The sequence below is a fragment of the Trichoplusia ni genome, chromosome 1 (assembly GCF_003590095.1).
Source record: "Trichoplusia ni isolate ovarian cell line Hi5 chromosome 1, tn1, whole genome shotgun sequence".
Lineage (NCBI taxonomy): Eukaryota > Metazoa > Arthropoda > Insecta > Lepidoptera > Noctuidae > Trichoplusia > Trichoplusia ni.
This window is the reverse complement of record NC_039478.1, coordinates 8731054-8746425: the sequence shown is the minus strand read 5'-3', so window position 1 is coordinate 8746425 and position 15372 is coordinate 8731054. Positions and strand designations below refer to the sequence as shown.

At 34.5% G+C, this 15372-nt stretch overlaps 1 protein-coding gene across 1 annotated transcript; it reads right to left on the bottom strand.

Annotated features, from left to right (window-relative positions):
* Positions 1–1196: 1196 nt before the first annotated feature.
* Positions 1197–12569, bottom strand: LOC113493290 (alpha-tocopherol transfer protein-like). The gene is made up of 8 exons (XM_026871205.1): positions 12467–12569; positions 4425–4586; positions 3930–4089; positions 3561–3619; positions 2564–2760; positions 2213–2323; positions 1756–1858; positions 1197–1363 (listed from the first exon to the last, which is right to left on the bottom strand). The coding sequence occupies exons 2-8, from the start codon at positions 4576–4578 to the stop codon at positions 1212–1214; spliced, it is 936 nt and encodes a 311-aa protein (XP_026727006.1). The 5' UTR covers positions 4579–4586; positions 12467–12569; the 3' UTR covers positions 1197–1211.
* Positions 12570–15372: the final 2803 nt, after the last annotated feature.

The window sequence follows — 15372 nt, the reverse complement described above, 5'->3', positions numbered from 1 at the left end:
GAGCGTGTAAATAGCTCCAGGCCAAATGGAGGGATTCGGACTGGTAAGACACGTAAGTTGATGGCGGAGCGGTGCGGTGCGGCAATATATATGAGAAATATCACAACTACGTCAAACTACACGGACTCACCAGTCGCAGGATCACGGCACTCCAGATGTGGAACACTGCACTCCTTGCGGTCTATCCAAAGGTTATTTTTCACAAAAGAAAACAAACAGGAACAACGTCTGCGGCGGCAATCAAACAGAGAAGAGAAAATATTTTTTGACATCTTGTCATCTTGAATTTTTTTATTTTTTAAATTTAAGCGCCGAACAGTCATCGTCTGTCGATGATTATGATGCAGCCAGCTATTGGGTTCTGTCGAAACCCAAACAGCCGCAGGGCCATCATGAAGTGCGGGGCTTTGCCGGCAGATGACGCAATTAAAATATCAAACATACATATTACGCGCAACCATAGTCGTAATGTCGACTCCAGCGGCAGAAAAAGATATGATACAGAATACGCTTAATCTAACTCTTATTTATCAGGATTTTGTATTTATAAAAACCCCCTCTCCGTTTTTTATACCAAAATAGTATCTGTATATCAGTTTTAAATCGGATGATTTATTTACGACAAAGATGAAGGGTTAAAACTGGGTTTACAAAAAAAAGTGTTTATTAGGAAAATATTTTTATTTCTTTTTATCACAGTCAAACACCAATACAATTTTAATTATAAAAGTTTCTAATTAACTATTTCTTTTCACTCAGTTTACAAAATATACAACGATACCACAAACTTATTAGCTTACTTGTAAATGACGTAGTTTAAAAAATCTCTTTAAAAATAAAAGTAATGTCGTTCTTAAATGTCTACTTATAATTAAATCCTAATTAACATTCCTTCAAAAACCTTATTTGCTTCCGCTTCTGAGAAATTGGCTACATATTTTTTAAAAATTTTTGACGATCCATAGCAGAATAAATGTCACGAAAAAGGTAATTCGGCAATCGTTCAAATAAAATTTTTGGAGTTTGACCACCGCCTCACAAACAAAGACTTGTTTGCAGAAGAGAAACAGCGTCACATAGTGTTTTCCTACTTCCACAACAATAGTCTTTATTTAAGAGGGAGTGGTAGGTTTTTAACCTAGCGACTGCTAAATTCTAATCCTATCTTTTTAATCAATCTTTATACTAGCGATTGTTAAATTCTAATCCTTTTAATCAATAGATAGCTGTCGGAAGGAGCCATCTATTCCGAAGAGTTCGTCATAGTTGGTCGGTTTCCCTGGTCGTAGGGACTCGTTGGCGATCAGAGAGTCCTGTTTGTTGAACCAGTCTTTGTATTCTTCTAGTTTCTTGATCCAGGCATCTGGAAATAGAAGAAGAGTTTGTTAAAAATTGAGAAAATTCTAGTTTAATTTTTTAACTTCCTGATTTTTTTTTAACTGATCGATGCTAGATTTTTTTTATGCTATGACAAACTTATATCTATTCCTTTTCATAAAATATTTTCAATATACAGGTCTTTTCATACCTCCAAATATATTTTTACAACCTTTCATAATTCTATGTACATTTTTCAGGCTTAGGCAGCCTTATGATGAGATGATGATATGACGTTACAAATGAGATTGTAACTTTAAACTAAAAGCCCCGCTATTGTATCGAAACCAGCCACCCATAGTTGAAATTTCTCAAAACAAATCCCATTGATCCACTTTCATAGTATAATACCAAGCTCTTGTAGAAGTAAGTACTTACTGTTAACTTCATTGAGAGAACAGCTAGTACCACCGTACTCGACTGGTAGGAGCTCCTTAGGCACGTACTCATGAAGGGCTGTGAAGTCAGCATGGAAACGAATCTGGAAAGAATCATTAAAACATAGATTTGATACAGCCGGCAAAAGTTGTTTATAAATAACTATAAAATATAATTCAATCAAATAAATAAAGGAAAATGGAGAGAACAATACAATTTAAGTACATATATCCAAGTCTGACTCCAAGACAGGCTAAATTATGTTTTAATCAGTGGATGAATGCAGTCAAACTTAATTTGATAAACACCTGAATCACGAAGGTAAAGTGAAGATAATTTCATTTCAATCATTATACGACACCATGAACTTATTTCTTAAAATGTTAAATAAGTTTCATCGTCTCTGCAGGTACCAAAAATATTTTTAAAAAAGTTATCTCGATTGTCGGTTACTCACTCTGTTTCTCATTTTCTCCTTTAAAAATGGCTTGATAATGTTGAATAGGGCATCGATCAGAGGCGTTGAGTTCACAACGTGGACCTCCTTCAATTTTACTGGGTAGGCTTCCTGAAACAATATAAGAAATATGTTGGGATTACAGGTGACAACTTCATTTATGTATATTTATCGTAATTAATTAAATGGGGTTTTGATTTCAGGACTTCGAGAACGTTGCAGTATTGACCCTATTTGAGCGATCCTATAGCGAAGAACCAGCAAGAAACTCGACAATATAGTCTTATGAAAATAAATTATTATAGTAGTTTTTGTGATGATGACAACTAAGGTATTCACTTAAATATGTACCTGAACACATATGAAGAACTTCTTGAGCGCCGAGGGTGAGATTTTGCCGAGATGGCTGGGCGCCACGATGGAAGCGTCTAGAATGTACACGTCACCCGCGACCCCCTCAATCTCCTCCATAAGTCTGACGTCGCCGATCATCAGGGCTATTTTGAAAGCATCGTTCAGCTGGTTGGTGTCTAAATTCTTGTCAAGTCCTGGTAGATAGGTGAGGTAAATATTAATGAAAATAATTCTTTTAGTTGGCGGCTTTGCTCGAGAAGAAGTAGTTTAAGCTCAGTTAATTCGGTGTTGAAGTTGTGAAGTGACCATCGGTAACACTATGCAATGGTATTACAGTTCTAAAGATTTTAGTTTCATTATTGGACCGCTAGATGGAGCTGAAATCGCTAGTTTTTCTCCCTACTTCTGTACTTTTAATACCAGCAAGAATATGCGTTAAGGTGGTTATAATGACAAAAAATGGTTATGGTTAAAAAAATTAGAATACTTCTCCTATCTATACATATCATAGCTTCAAAATTAGTTCAAGACGCCATTAATATCTACGGTACACGTGACTAAAATCTGTTGATTTTATCGGTAAGTTAGGTCATCACGCAATAGCAAGTGTTGAAGGGAACTATCGGAAATGAGTCACCGGCTTTAAGGAAACTGTTCTCACGCTATTGTTTTGTTCATAGTCTTGATCTTAATACTGATTATTTCTTAGAAAATTCAGCAATATTTTTATTGCATCCTCTCATTGAAATCCATTTTAAGGATTTCCTATCCAATCCTACCCTATTAATGTGGCTCTACTATCGCTCCGTCCGGCTGGCATCAGATATATCTCGTGAACCGCGATAGCTAGGCAGGGTTTTGTGACAATCAATTTGCCCACTCGCCCTGTAATGTATTTGTCACCCATTCGCACCCAGTTTTTCAGTACACTCGCCCTTGATCGGTTATCATGATCCAGTATGATTATATTGTTACATTTAAGTTGTAGTCTTACCTCTGCAAATGGTTACTCTCCTGCCAGAAGGTGTCAAACCGGGCATCGTGGGTCCTTGTCTGAAACACGTAATTAATAACTATTATTGTATTAGTCTCAACCCATTCCTGGAGGTGGGTATAAGATTCCTAAAATGTCCTTTTTCCTTATAGACCATATAGAGAAGATTAGTACGACATTTTTAAATTAAGCTTCTTCCATGTCTTTTAAGTGATCAAAAAGTAAATGATTTATTTCTGCCACTGATCCTACTTGTAGAAATATCATAAGGTAGCAAATTGCCTTCAACAGAAAGTCGTCATTCATATTGAGCCTGCAGCATCACCCCAAAGTGAAAGAATCAGGTTCTCAATCAAAATTGAAGCTTACGCTCTTGACATAAGGTCCATCAGCTCTGGTCTGGTGATGTCTCGGTTTCTGAAGAACTCTGGGCAAGCAGCTCTCATTGTGAAGTACATGTCTAACTTCCTCTTACATTTCTCCAGGGAGAAGTTGCATCCTCGCAGAAAGGTGAGTAGGCATCGATCCTCTGGAATGATAAAATAGATTTTAATAAAAGTCCACGTTAATTACTAATTACATTAAATATTTTATTGATTTGATATTCTTGCCAAAACTATATAAAAGGCTAGAATTCTATACACTGGAATTCATTGTAATTTTCCCTATCTTAGATTATTACCATAATGCATCTAATTAGTATTTATCCTTTAAACCTGATGCTATTCAATTTAAAATTAAGCGGAATATTAAATTGCTTAGTCCCGTTACATTTACAGATAAATATTAATGAATGGAATATTTAAACTCCTTGGAGTACCAAGAAGCATAAATCTTCCGGGAAAAATTCAAATAATGCCTTACCCCATTCATCAGGTAAATGCGGCTGTTTCTTCAGCCACTCCTTGATGGCTGCTAGATCTTGGTCACGGGTGTTCACGTTCTCATTCAGCTCCACTCGAATCCTCTCCCACATTTCACCCTCAGGCTGGACCAGCATCACTGAAGCCGACGCCATTTTTTCCTCTGGAATGTGAAATGTTTTTGGTAAAAGAAGGGAAAGAAACCAAATTCGTATTTGCTAGCTTGTTCTCTTTACTTCTAAGAACTTGGTACTTGACAAAACAAATTAATTAGCCTGCCAGATACATGACCAAAAATATTGGACTCCAGTGACGTCACTTATCAGTACACTTTATACCGACGAGACGTGACGTTATGAACCCCCACTTCCATTTGATGCCTTGAACGTTATAATTTTTTTCTGATTTAATTTTTTTTTTCTCCTTCTCTTTCTTTTTTTAGTCGAAAGCCCTAATCAAGCGTCATTGAGAGAAAATACTATTTTATTCCGTCCAGTTCTTGACAAAGTTATTCCTCAGCTTTTCCCGTACTTTTCAGCCGATATGGAAGCCCCACATATTCAGTTACAACTTATCAGTGGTAGATTAAAATCATCTTTATTTCAACAGCAGTAAGATTGGTTATCGCTATAGCAATCACACTGGTACTTTTTACACCTGATGAGCATTTCATTTTATCACTGATGGTTCGTATAATATATTGTAAGCTCTTGTTTGCTTGACGTCAAAATACAAGGTAATATGGCTATTATACTTCCCTATTTATTTAGGCTATCGATAGATATATGGAAATTCTAAACATGTAAGCTTTATGGCAATATAACAGTAGATATTTAAGCAAGGCCAGTTTTTTTTGATGATGATAACGTTTTGATAATAATATTTCTAAGAGTTCTCGTTACAAACGGTATGACGAAAGAGACTACGCTGTTTGCTTGTCCGTCTGTCACCAGATAAGAAATGAACCGTGATTTGGTTGAAATGGAACATTTTCTTTCGAAAACTTTTATTGTTTTTTTGAGCCCGTTTGTCTCATCTCTCTCATGTCTCCCTTATCAGGTCCACTTTGCACTTGACTATTGTTTTTGAACGTCAAACTGTATTTGTCACGTGTAGTTTTTTATAGTGTGTTTAGACTTGATTAGATAAGTTTGAATGATAAGCACGAAAACCCCCTTTGACGACACAACTATAATCTTTGAGCAGCTGGCGATTTCAGATACAATTTGAAGACCAGGAAAACAGTAAACAGTAACGATGTTTTCAATACTCAATGCTTAAATTGTATACATGTTAACAGATGACAGGTTATGGACCCATACTGTTGTCAATTATAACAGCTAGCACAGACAATTTGTCGGGTACAGCAAAGTTGGGCATTTTTTCTTGCAATTTCTAGTAATATTTACGTGCTTCTTCTCCCAAATGATATCCTACTATTATATAGTTACTAGCTGACCCAGCAAACGTTGTTTTGCCTATTATTTTATTTCTAGTTGTATGTATTTTTAATGCCACATTATAAAAAAAATAAAAACAAAAAAAATCGTCCAAAAAATCAAATACATTTTTTTTTGTGTGAGCAACTCTCAACACTTAGGGGTATGAAAAATAGATGTTGTTCTATTCTCAGACCTACCCAATATGTATACAAAATTTCATAATAATCGGTCGAACCGTTTCGAAGGACTACGGTAACTAACATCGTGACACGGGAATTTTATATATTAGATTAATATTATAAATGTGAAAGTAACTCTGTCTGTTACGCTTTCACGTCTAAAACACTGAACTGATTTTAATGAAATTTTGTACAGAGATAGAGTTGAGCTTGAGAAAGAACATAGGATAGTTTTTATCATGGGCTTTTAAACAGTTCTCTTGGAAACGGGATATAACTGACCTCGACGCGGGCGAAGCCGCGGGCGAAAAACTAGTCAATCTATATATTACTACGATACATAATATTATTATCTTTTATGTTGGTTTCTAGCAAATATCTTTCTCCTAATGTATTTTATAATTCCTTTTATATTCCTTTTCTTCAAACCAAGAAAGTTCTATACAGTGAAACAGGTTAAAAACGACAGCTAGTTAGAAGGGATAGCTACAAATACCACTGGGCCAAATGTGACTAGTTTTGAGTCTAGCTTGTCTAGTCTGGTTTTACGCCTAAACTTGCTTTTAACTATCTCCTGCCTCCTTCTAAATATGTTATGTTGTAATTTAAGGAACTTTACAAGTTATTTATTTGATCGGATTTTGGTCAATTTGTTTTAAATTATTTAATTTTAAAAAGCATGATTTTGGTTAAAACATAAAACAAAATGTCAATGTGAACAATGATTGTTGTATTATTACCCTTACAACGATAACAGAGGTTTTTAATTATTTATTCTAATGTTTACATATAAACATTGTGAGGATTATTTGATTCCGCTGTTATAAGGGACTCCGGTTCGGTACCAACCCAGTCGGGCGATGATGGTAAATACGCTTCAAATGATTAATATTATTAGAAAAACTATTTATCTACTCGTATTAGCTTAAAGGTACAAATTACAAAAAAAATCTTATATATAGTTTTTGTTTGTCTTATGCAAATCGTTCCATTATTACGTTAATCGAGAAAAAATATCTTTTCGAACTTCAATGTACGTTACCAAGTAAAAAATATAATGTTTAAGTACCTTGGATAATGTAATTTAAGTGAAATAAGCAAAAACATGAAAAATACTGATGGGTTTTTGCCAATATACGCAAGAGATTTGTAATTAAAAACTTCCGTAATCTCAGTTTGTATAGTTTTTCAGGAAACCGACGAATCTATATAGAAAAAGGTAAATAACTTCAGACTTATTAAATAAAATTACATTTGTGGATATTCCGGAGGAAAATGTTTTACTTTAAAGAAAACCGGCATCATCTTGTACAACAAAAAATTAAGTCACATGGACAAAGAATATGTCTTTGTGCATGTGACCCAAAACAACCATTCGTAGATCGTACAAGGCTTATCCTGGCGTTGATTGAACCTGCGATACAAAGCCAGAGTTTGGCGTGGTAACCTCAACCAGGCAGCTAACCGTGCGTTTTACATAAATATTCCAATATCCTGAATTCAATAAGATATATTGTATCAAACATACGAATACCAATCTAATTATCAACGTTCGTTCACTGAAACCTAGAAAGAATAATTACCTGATATTACACTATTATAGGCTACTAGCTTTTCGCCCGCGCCGATGTCGGTTATATCGCGCTTCCAAGAGAACTCTTCAAAAGTCCGGGTTAAAAACTATCCTATGTTCTTTTTCAAGGTCAACTTTATCTCTGTACCAAATTTCATTAAATTCAATGTGACAGCGTAACAGACAGACAGACAGAGTTACTTTCACATTTATAATATCAATATTAGTACGGATCATCTAAAATATATTTTAAAGTACTTCCACCATTAAAACAGTTTACGAAATAACACTAGCCTGATACGGATGCCAACAAATTGCACAATGTCTGCGGAAATATGAAAAAAAATCTAACCAACTTCCCACTAAGGAGTGTCGAATCGATCGCTTGATGTCGAAACTAAGCGTTCTTGGTTCGTTCGCTCGGTTGCGAAAACTTAGTAAAGGTACGCAAGTTAAATATAGAACCGGCGAATGTATCAAATGTTGTAGGTAGAAGCTAAATATCAAACAGAAGTTATTAACCATTAGATGTCTTGAGAAAAATGTTTTAATTGCTGCAATATTGTTAATTTGTCGCGTGTTTTTTTTCAATGACTCACGCATTCATACATTTAATCCTTGTGTTGCGGTTGGTTTCACAAACATACAATTCCCATGCACAAAGACACTCAGACTCAGGACAAGCATTCGTGGATCACATAAACGCTTGTCCTACGCAGTGATCGAACCCGCGACACGTCGCGCACTGTGGGTTTGATGATCTCAACCTCTCGCAGTGTAAATGTTAATTATTAAAAGTTAAAAAAACCCCGACATTAAAAACTTTTCACCCCCACAACGTTTAAATGAAGACTGTGGGCATATATGTTTTTTTTTGTGTCGAAAGCGGTCGTCTCTATAATTTTTTGGTCATGATTTGGTAACTTACTCGGCTTATAAACACCAATAAAATGAGTTATTAGTGTCATGGTTTATGTACACTTTTGTTAATATATTATTGTAAATATATTATTGTGAAAATTTTAGAAAGTTTTAAAAAAATTGACTTTGTATAAATCATAATAATTATTTTGATGATGAAGTTGTGTGTACCATACACGACAGTAAAGTAACTTAGGAGACATACAAAAAAATCGTTTTGTGGCGGACAGTATAAAAAATTGTTTTGTATCTTAGAGAGAAGAATAAAAAGATTAGATACTAGTATACTGAATTTTTAGTTTTTATATTCTTAATTAAAAAAATACGACGATAAAGGTCGAATAACGTCACGATTATGTACCTTTTTATACTAAGTCAGGACGTCATAAATTCCCACTTTTTAACTACATCCGCTTCATGTAATTAGTTTTTGCTATAACCAAATCAAGATATAGGTAATAAAAAATACGTGTTTTATGTGACCGTTTCCATGGAGTTTTCATGTTATATCGTCATCCACTGACTTGGTCATACCATCACTATACTTATACATATATACTTATTAATACACTTTTTACATGATATAACGGTTTACTCGCGCGTATTCTTCGGGGTAGCCCCGACTAGTTTCGGACCCAACCGGAGTCCTTAATCATGAGCTGACGAGGCGCAACTAGTCGGGCTGCCTCGATAAATACACGTTTTACCCCCACTTCCATGCGTTTCAATTTCGTGATAAACTGTCTTGAAATTTTGATCCTTATATCGCAAGACTTTCACAAACATTCAAGTTACATGCCCAAGACATCCACACTTATATATATCAAGCATTCGTGGATCACACAAACTCGGGGATCCAATCCGCAACACGTCACATACAGTACCTACATTTAGCGTAGAAACCTTCACCACTCGGCTATCCATGCAATCAGCGCAAAATAAAACAAAAGAATAAACAAATATCAGACGAGATATTAAGGTAAGTAATAAACCTTTTTGAAGGACCAAGAATAAATAACCTTGCTATCTTTGAACAATCTCTACATCAAGGTATGATATATTTTCCTGCGACAGTTAGCCAAGACAAAGCCAAGATTTTAAGGTAACGACTCTTGCGTCATCATTGCACAAAGTGTACGAACTGACGCGATGACGCGACGTTCTAGAGATGCAAACAATGTTGTATTATGTTAAAATAAAGTCCACACTACACACCTGTAATGGGATGGGACCGTTGCGTAAAGGCTTTCTGGGAAATACGTCTGTTTGTATACAAATAAAACATGATTTTAAACTGCAGATAAGACAAGATAGCTAACATAGTAAGTACTAGCTAATGCACGCTTGCCCGCCCGCTACAAATGATCGGTATAAGAATTTAAATCGGGAAAAAAAATATTTCCTAACATTGAATATTACTTACCTACACCTTATAATTATCTGTGTACCAAGTTTCGTCTAAATCCTTGATGATTGCATGAAAGAGTTACAAACAAACATCCATACATCAATACATACAAACTTTCACGTTTATAATATTAGTAGGATAGTTAACTTCAATGACGTCACAACACATGATAGTTATACAAATGAACATAGAATGTCCACAGAATGACACTGACAGGGTCAGCAGTGAGTGTTAATTAGACAATTACAAAATGGATGCAATTGGTGTTTACGCAAAGAATAAAAATGAAAGCCTAAACAAATGGTTTGTCGGGTCGAGTCTGGATGAGGCTAGCACAGGACCGTAGATATTGGCACGAGTAAGGGGAGGCCTATGCCCAGCAGTGGGAGGATAAACGATGTGGATGATGATGATGATGATTCCGTACGCAAGGATAAGAATGAAAGTCTCTTACTAATGATTTGTTGTCAAGTGACGTAGATATTTCGGTTCTATCTATAACAACAGATGATATTAAAATATACGTGATTATTAAGTGATGCAACGGTTTACTATGTACGTACGTACGTATTTATCCATGACCGTGACCCTAATTTCGTTAGGACAAACATTTCCCTGTCAAGCATTTATGGTACTAGTGTAGTTCCATTCATCTCTACTTCTCATATTCTCAAGGTTTGTTTTCGTTACAACATTAATAATCACAAAATAAACTCTGTATTAATATAGAAATACGTGGAAAATAGAATGAACATGGAAAAGGAAAGATTGGGTGATTGTGGCGAAAAAGAAAAAGAAAAATCATCCGCACATTTCTAACGGAATCGTAGTTTTTAAATATTTTATTTATAGTTTCTTATAAGTTTGTCTTAAATAAATAAAATGAAACCATCTATTGTGTATTTGTGTAATTACTATTAACAGCCTAGCCTTTACCCAACTATGTTCGGGTCGGCTTCCGGTCATCATTTAATTTTGTATCTACTGAGAACATGGAATGGTAGACATTTGAATTTAAACGCTTTTAAATACGTAAATTGATAGCAGAAGCAGTTACAAATACTAATAAATTGAAATAAGTAAAAGTTGTCTGGCTAAAATTAGATTATAGGTAGGTACCTACTTGACTGGAATTCTGTCATTAAGTATTTAAGTTTAAGTTTGCTTTGAAACGCACTGATATAATTAAGGTATTTTTTTTATTAAATATATTTTTCTTAGTACTAATAGATCCATGATTCTCTTCTTTTACTGCAATAAACTATTTTTATAGTTTTATCACTGACTTATTCACATTATTAAAAACAGCTTTAGATTAAATCAATGACTAACATTATTATCTCACCACTAAATCAACTATTAGCGTGAACCTTACACGTCATTATCCTCTATTTGTTTGTCACCTTTTAGCAATATCAGCCCAGCTGTTTCAGAGATAAGCCTGACCAGACAGATAGTATGGGGAAAACGTGGTTGTAAAATACCTACCTTCATATTATGCACGTGTGTTTACGAAGTTCTTTAATTATAATCCAACATGCAGAAAGTGCTGCGAAGCGGATAATATTTACAATGAAATAAAATGGAAAAAAAGGTTCAGACAAGAATCAAAACTCTGACAGGACTCGAACCTACGATTCCGGGCTAAACGCAGTCGCTTAGCAACTGAACTACTAAAAAGCGCTTTTAAAAATAACCGATGTATTTTATACCAGTATATAAATAAAACACTATGCACTAATTGCTTACGAACTTCATTTAAATAACAAAGCGCAGTTAAACTTAACAATACTTAACTACTTGTCACTTAAACTTGACATTGTTGACAATCAATGCCGAGTTTTAAACGTTAAATACTCTGTTTTTACCCGACTGATATGTTTTTCGTACTTTTTGTACATAACTTGTTTAAATGGAGTCAATAAATTCTTGAGTAAATGATCCTTATGTTGAACACTAAAACAATGGTACTAACGATTTTTCAATGCTCGTGGTCCCAACTTCGTATTTATAAACCGGAACTTTTCATACTTACTCTTAAAGCAAAAATAATATTTAAAAAAAATATTAAAATATTATAAAATAAAATATTATTAAAATATTATTTTAAAATATTTTATAAAATAATGCAACCTAAGTAATTGTGTACCAAAAAATGAAAAAGAGGATGCAATACTTGAAATATTACACATCACAATATTAAGTGTAGATGCGAGAAATAATAGCAATATTTATATTTCAAAAAACTGAATTGGGTTTGGAACATATTTTAAATTATGCAGGTGACCTGATTTAAGATTTTTAATTTTCAATTCGCTAAATGCTTAACTTAAATCAAAATCCTGAAAATTAAAACACCAGAGGAAAAACACGAGAAAACTTATTTTCATTTCAGATATCTAGAAATTGCTCACAAAAACAGAAACATCGACGAAAAATCACAGAGCTAAACAATTTAAAAGTTAATTTACAGTAAAATTTAATTTTAATTTTAAACAAGTAATGCAAAGAAACACTCACATAATTCCGAATAAAATAAAATCACTTTTAAAGCGACGGCGCGCGCTCGCTCTGAAGTCCAAACTCACAATGATTCCGATTTTGTTTATTTAGACACTGAGTGACTCGTGCGCGCTCTTGAGCAGGGAGGCTAACTTACCTAGGCTAGTTTAATGAGGAAAATAAGAATTTTTTAATGTAATAAGGAAAGGAAATTTAAAAGTAGGTGGTGTAAGAGGGATAGCAATATCAACTGAATGCCTGAACGACTTACATCGCATCGCATTTCTATGGAAAATGTCTGTAGGAAATACGATATTTGGGATTGCTATAAGGAATGGTTGCAGGCCATAACTCAACTGTGAGTGAAAAGTAAGCTACATAAAATAGTAAATAATAATACTGAAATAACTGTGGACTAAAAATAATATACCACTTATTTTCTGCTATTGCAGAATATGCGAAAATTTTAAATATATGTAAAACATCAAAAGGTTTTAACATATTATATCTTTCAACCACGCGGATGAAATCGCGGGCAACAGCTGGCATAATATAATTGTTATATTTAACTGCCTAGCTATCACGATTTATCAGATATAGCCTGATGACAGACGAATGTACATTCGGACAGGCAAACCATGATATGTAACAGAGTCAAATTAATTGACGATATAAAATTCGCCTTAGAGATACAATAAAGTTTAATTAACGCAACGAAATAAAGACTCAGTAAAATAACAAAAAGAAAAAAAAGAACTAAATTTACCAACTCACCTTTCAATATTTAAAATAACCGTGAAGGCATTACAACACTGTTGTAATCGATAGTGATGTAACTGTTATAATTATCGCAACAGTTATGCCTTTTGTAAAAACGTATTTGATACTTATGTAGGTTAGTTGGATTTAGGTTGTTGTCAACCATAATAAAGAAAGGTGCAGAGGCCTTCTATCTTTTTTTTTAATAAATAAATGCGTACAACATCACATAAATTGTTCTGAACCCAAAGTGAGTTGCTAAAGCACTGGTGTTATGGAATTCAGATACAACGAGGGTACCACAAACACCCAGACCCGAGACAATGTAGAAATATGAATTTTTACAATGACCCGACCGGGGATCGAACCCGGGACCTCAGAGCTGGCGACACCTTGAAACCGGTGCGTACGCCACTCGACCACGGAGGTCTTTCAAAGTAAGATTGTCGTAGACGCAGAAAGAGATGCCACTCTACATTTTGTAGTACTCTGTCTCGCTAGTTGGCTCGTAGTAGAGATTGTCCTGTAAAGTCCGATAAACTATTAAGCGGCAATAATATTTATTTTCCAGAGATACAGATGCCATGAAGTGAGTGCCGTTGGTACAAAACTGATCTTGAACTTTCATGGTCCTTCTAAACACATCATGAGTAGCAACAGCACAATAATTTAACAACATTAAATTTATAACCAACAACAAAAACGGTCTTATTTTTACCCGACTGCCAGGAGGGTTATGTGTTTAGCGCGTATCTTGTATGTATGTAATATTCTTTATTTCGGTTTCTTTTCTTTCTCTGAAATCAAAGTTCTAGTAAAGACGAATCAGACAAACTTTTTACTCTAACTTTGTGCCACTTTATTGCGGAACATCTATGGTCTATCGCAGATATCATTCCGGATTTAGACGTTCCAGCTTCTGCCCTAAATCAGCTCCAAGTCCTGAAAATATTGCATTATCACGGCACATATAGGTACACATGAAAATTTTTCGCTAAATCGTAAATTGGGAAGTGGAACAAATTAAATCTGCAAGATTTGATAACAGATAAAGCCATACCTACAAATAAAATTAATGTTAGTTAAATAATAATATGCAAATTAAATAATATGCAAAATAACCGGCAATGCACAAAATATAATATTTGGAAAATGTACACGGATTAACCAACCGTGTCAATAATTTTAAGGAAATAAGCATGTGAATTTTAAATGACTGACAAAAAGAGGAATTAATTATTCACGTTATTATTTCGAGAAACTCTTTAACAACATTTCTTGAACTCTGAGATTATATCACTAAGAACTTTAAAGCTTTAAAGATTTTAATAAAATGAAGTCTAGTGGTTACTGACTCTAACTGTCATATATAGGAGTTGTCGGTTCTTTTCTGACCCCGGACAAATGCATGTGTGAAGAACACTATAATTTGCGTTCTGTCTGTTGAAGATTTTGAAATATAAATGTTTTAAGTTCTCTCGTACTCACAATACAAGCTTTGCTTAGTTTAAGATTAGAGGGCGTTATGTGCCAATTTCTCCCATTATTTAACTCAATGAATAAAACCTCCTAATTGCACCACAACACTCGGTCCTCCACCTTCCACATTCAGGCCGTGCCAGCGACCTTTATTACGTCATCGGTCCGACACTGCTTCAGCTTATTCATAGTCTCTGCTCGAGGACTACTATTCTATTATCGATTTCAAATTATTCTCACTCGATTAGCTACTACTAACCGTGTGTGAAAGTCCTACCTATAATTCAACGTCACTAGTTTCGCTTGAGTAGACCATTGCAACTGGTCTACTTACAGTAAGTAGCCTACAATCCGTCTATCATGCAAATAGACCGGAACGCAAAGGCCTACCACAACTTCTTGAAGTAAAATTGTTTCAGCTGTGGGAGCGAGATGGCGCTATTTATGGCGTAGAGTGCTGTCTCGCCTTCACAACTAGTGCAGATTTCTTCAAGGGGCGATGGTAGGTCCAATACGTGACTGAATGGTATTTGAGTTAAGAAATGATTCTGAATAACGTTTTACTAAAAAAAAAAAAAAAATTGAAGAATTTTCTTAATGAAATGAATTTGCTCTTCTCCTGTACTTAGGGCAGATAATATTCATTTTGATTGGTAAGTAACTTTCAATAGTCTTTTTTAAGGAAA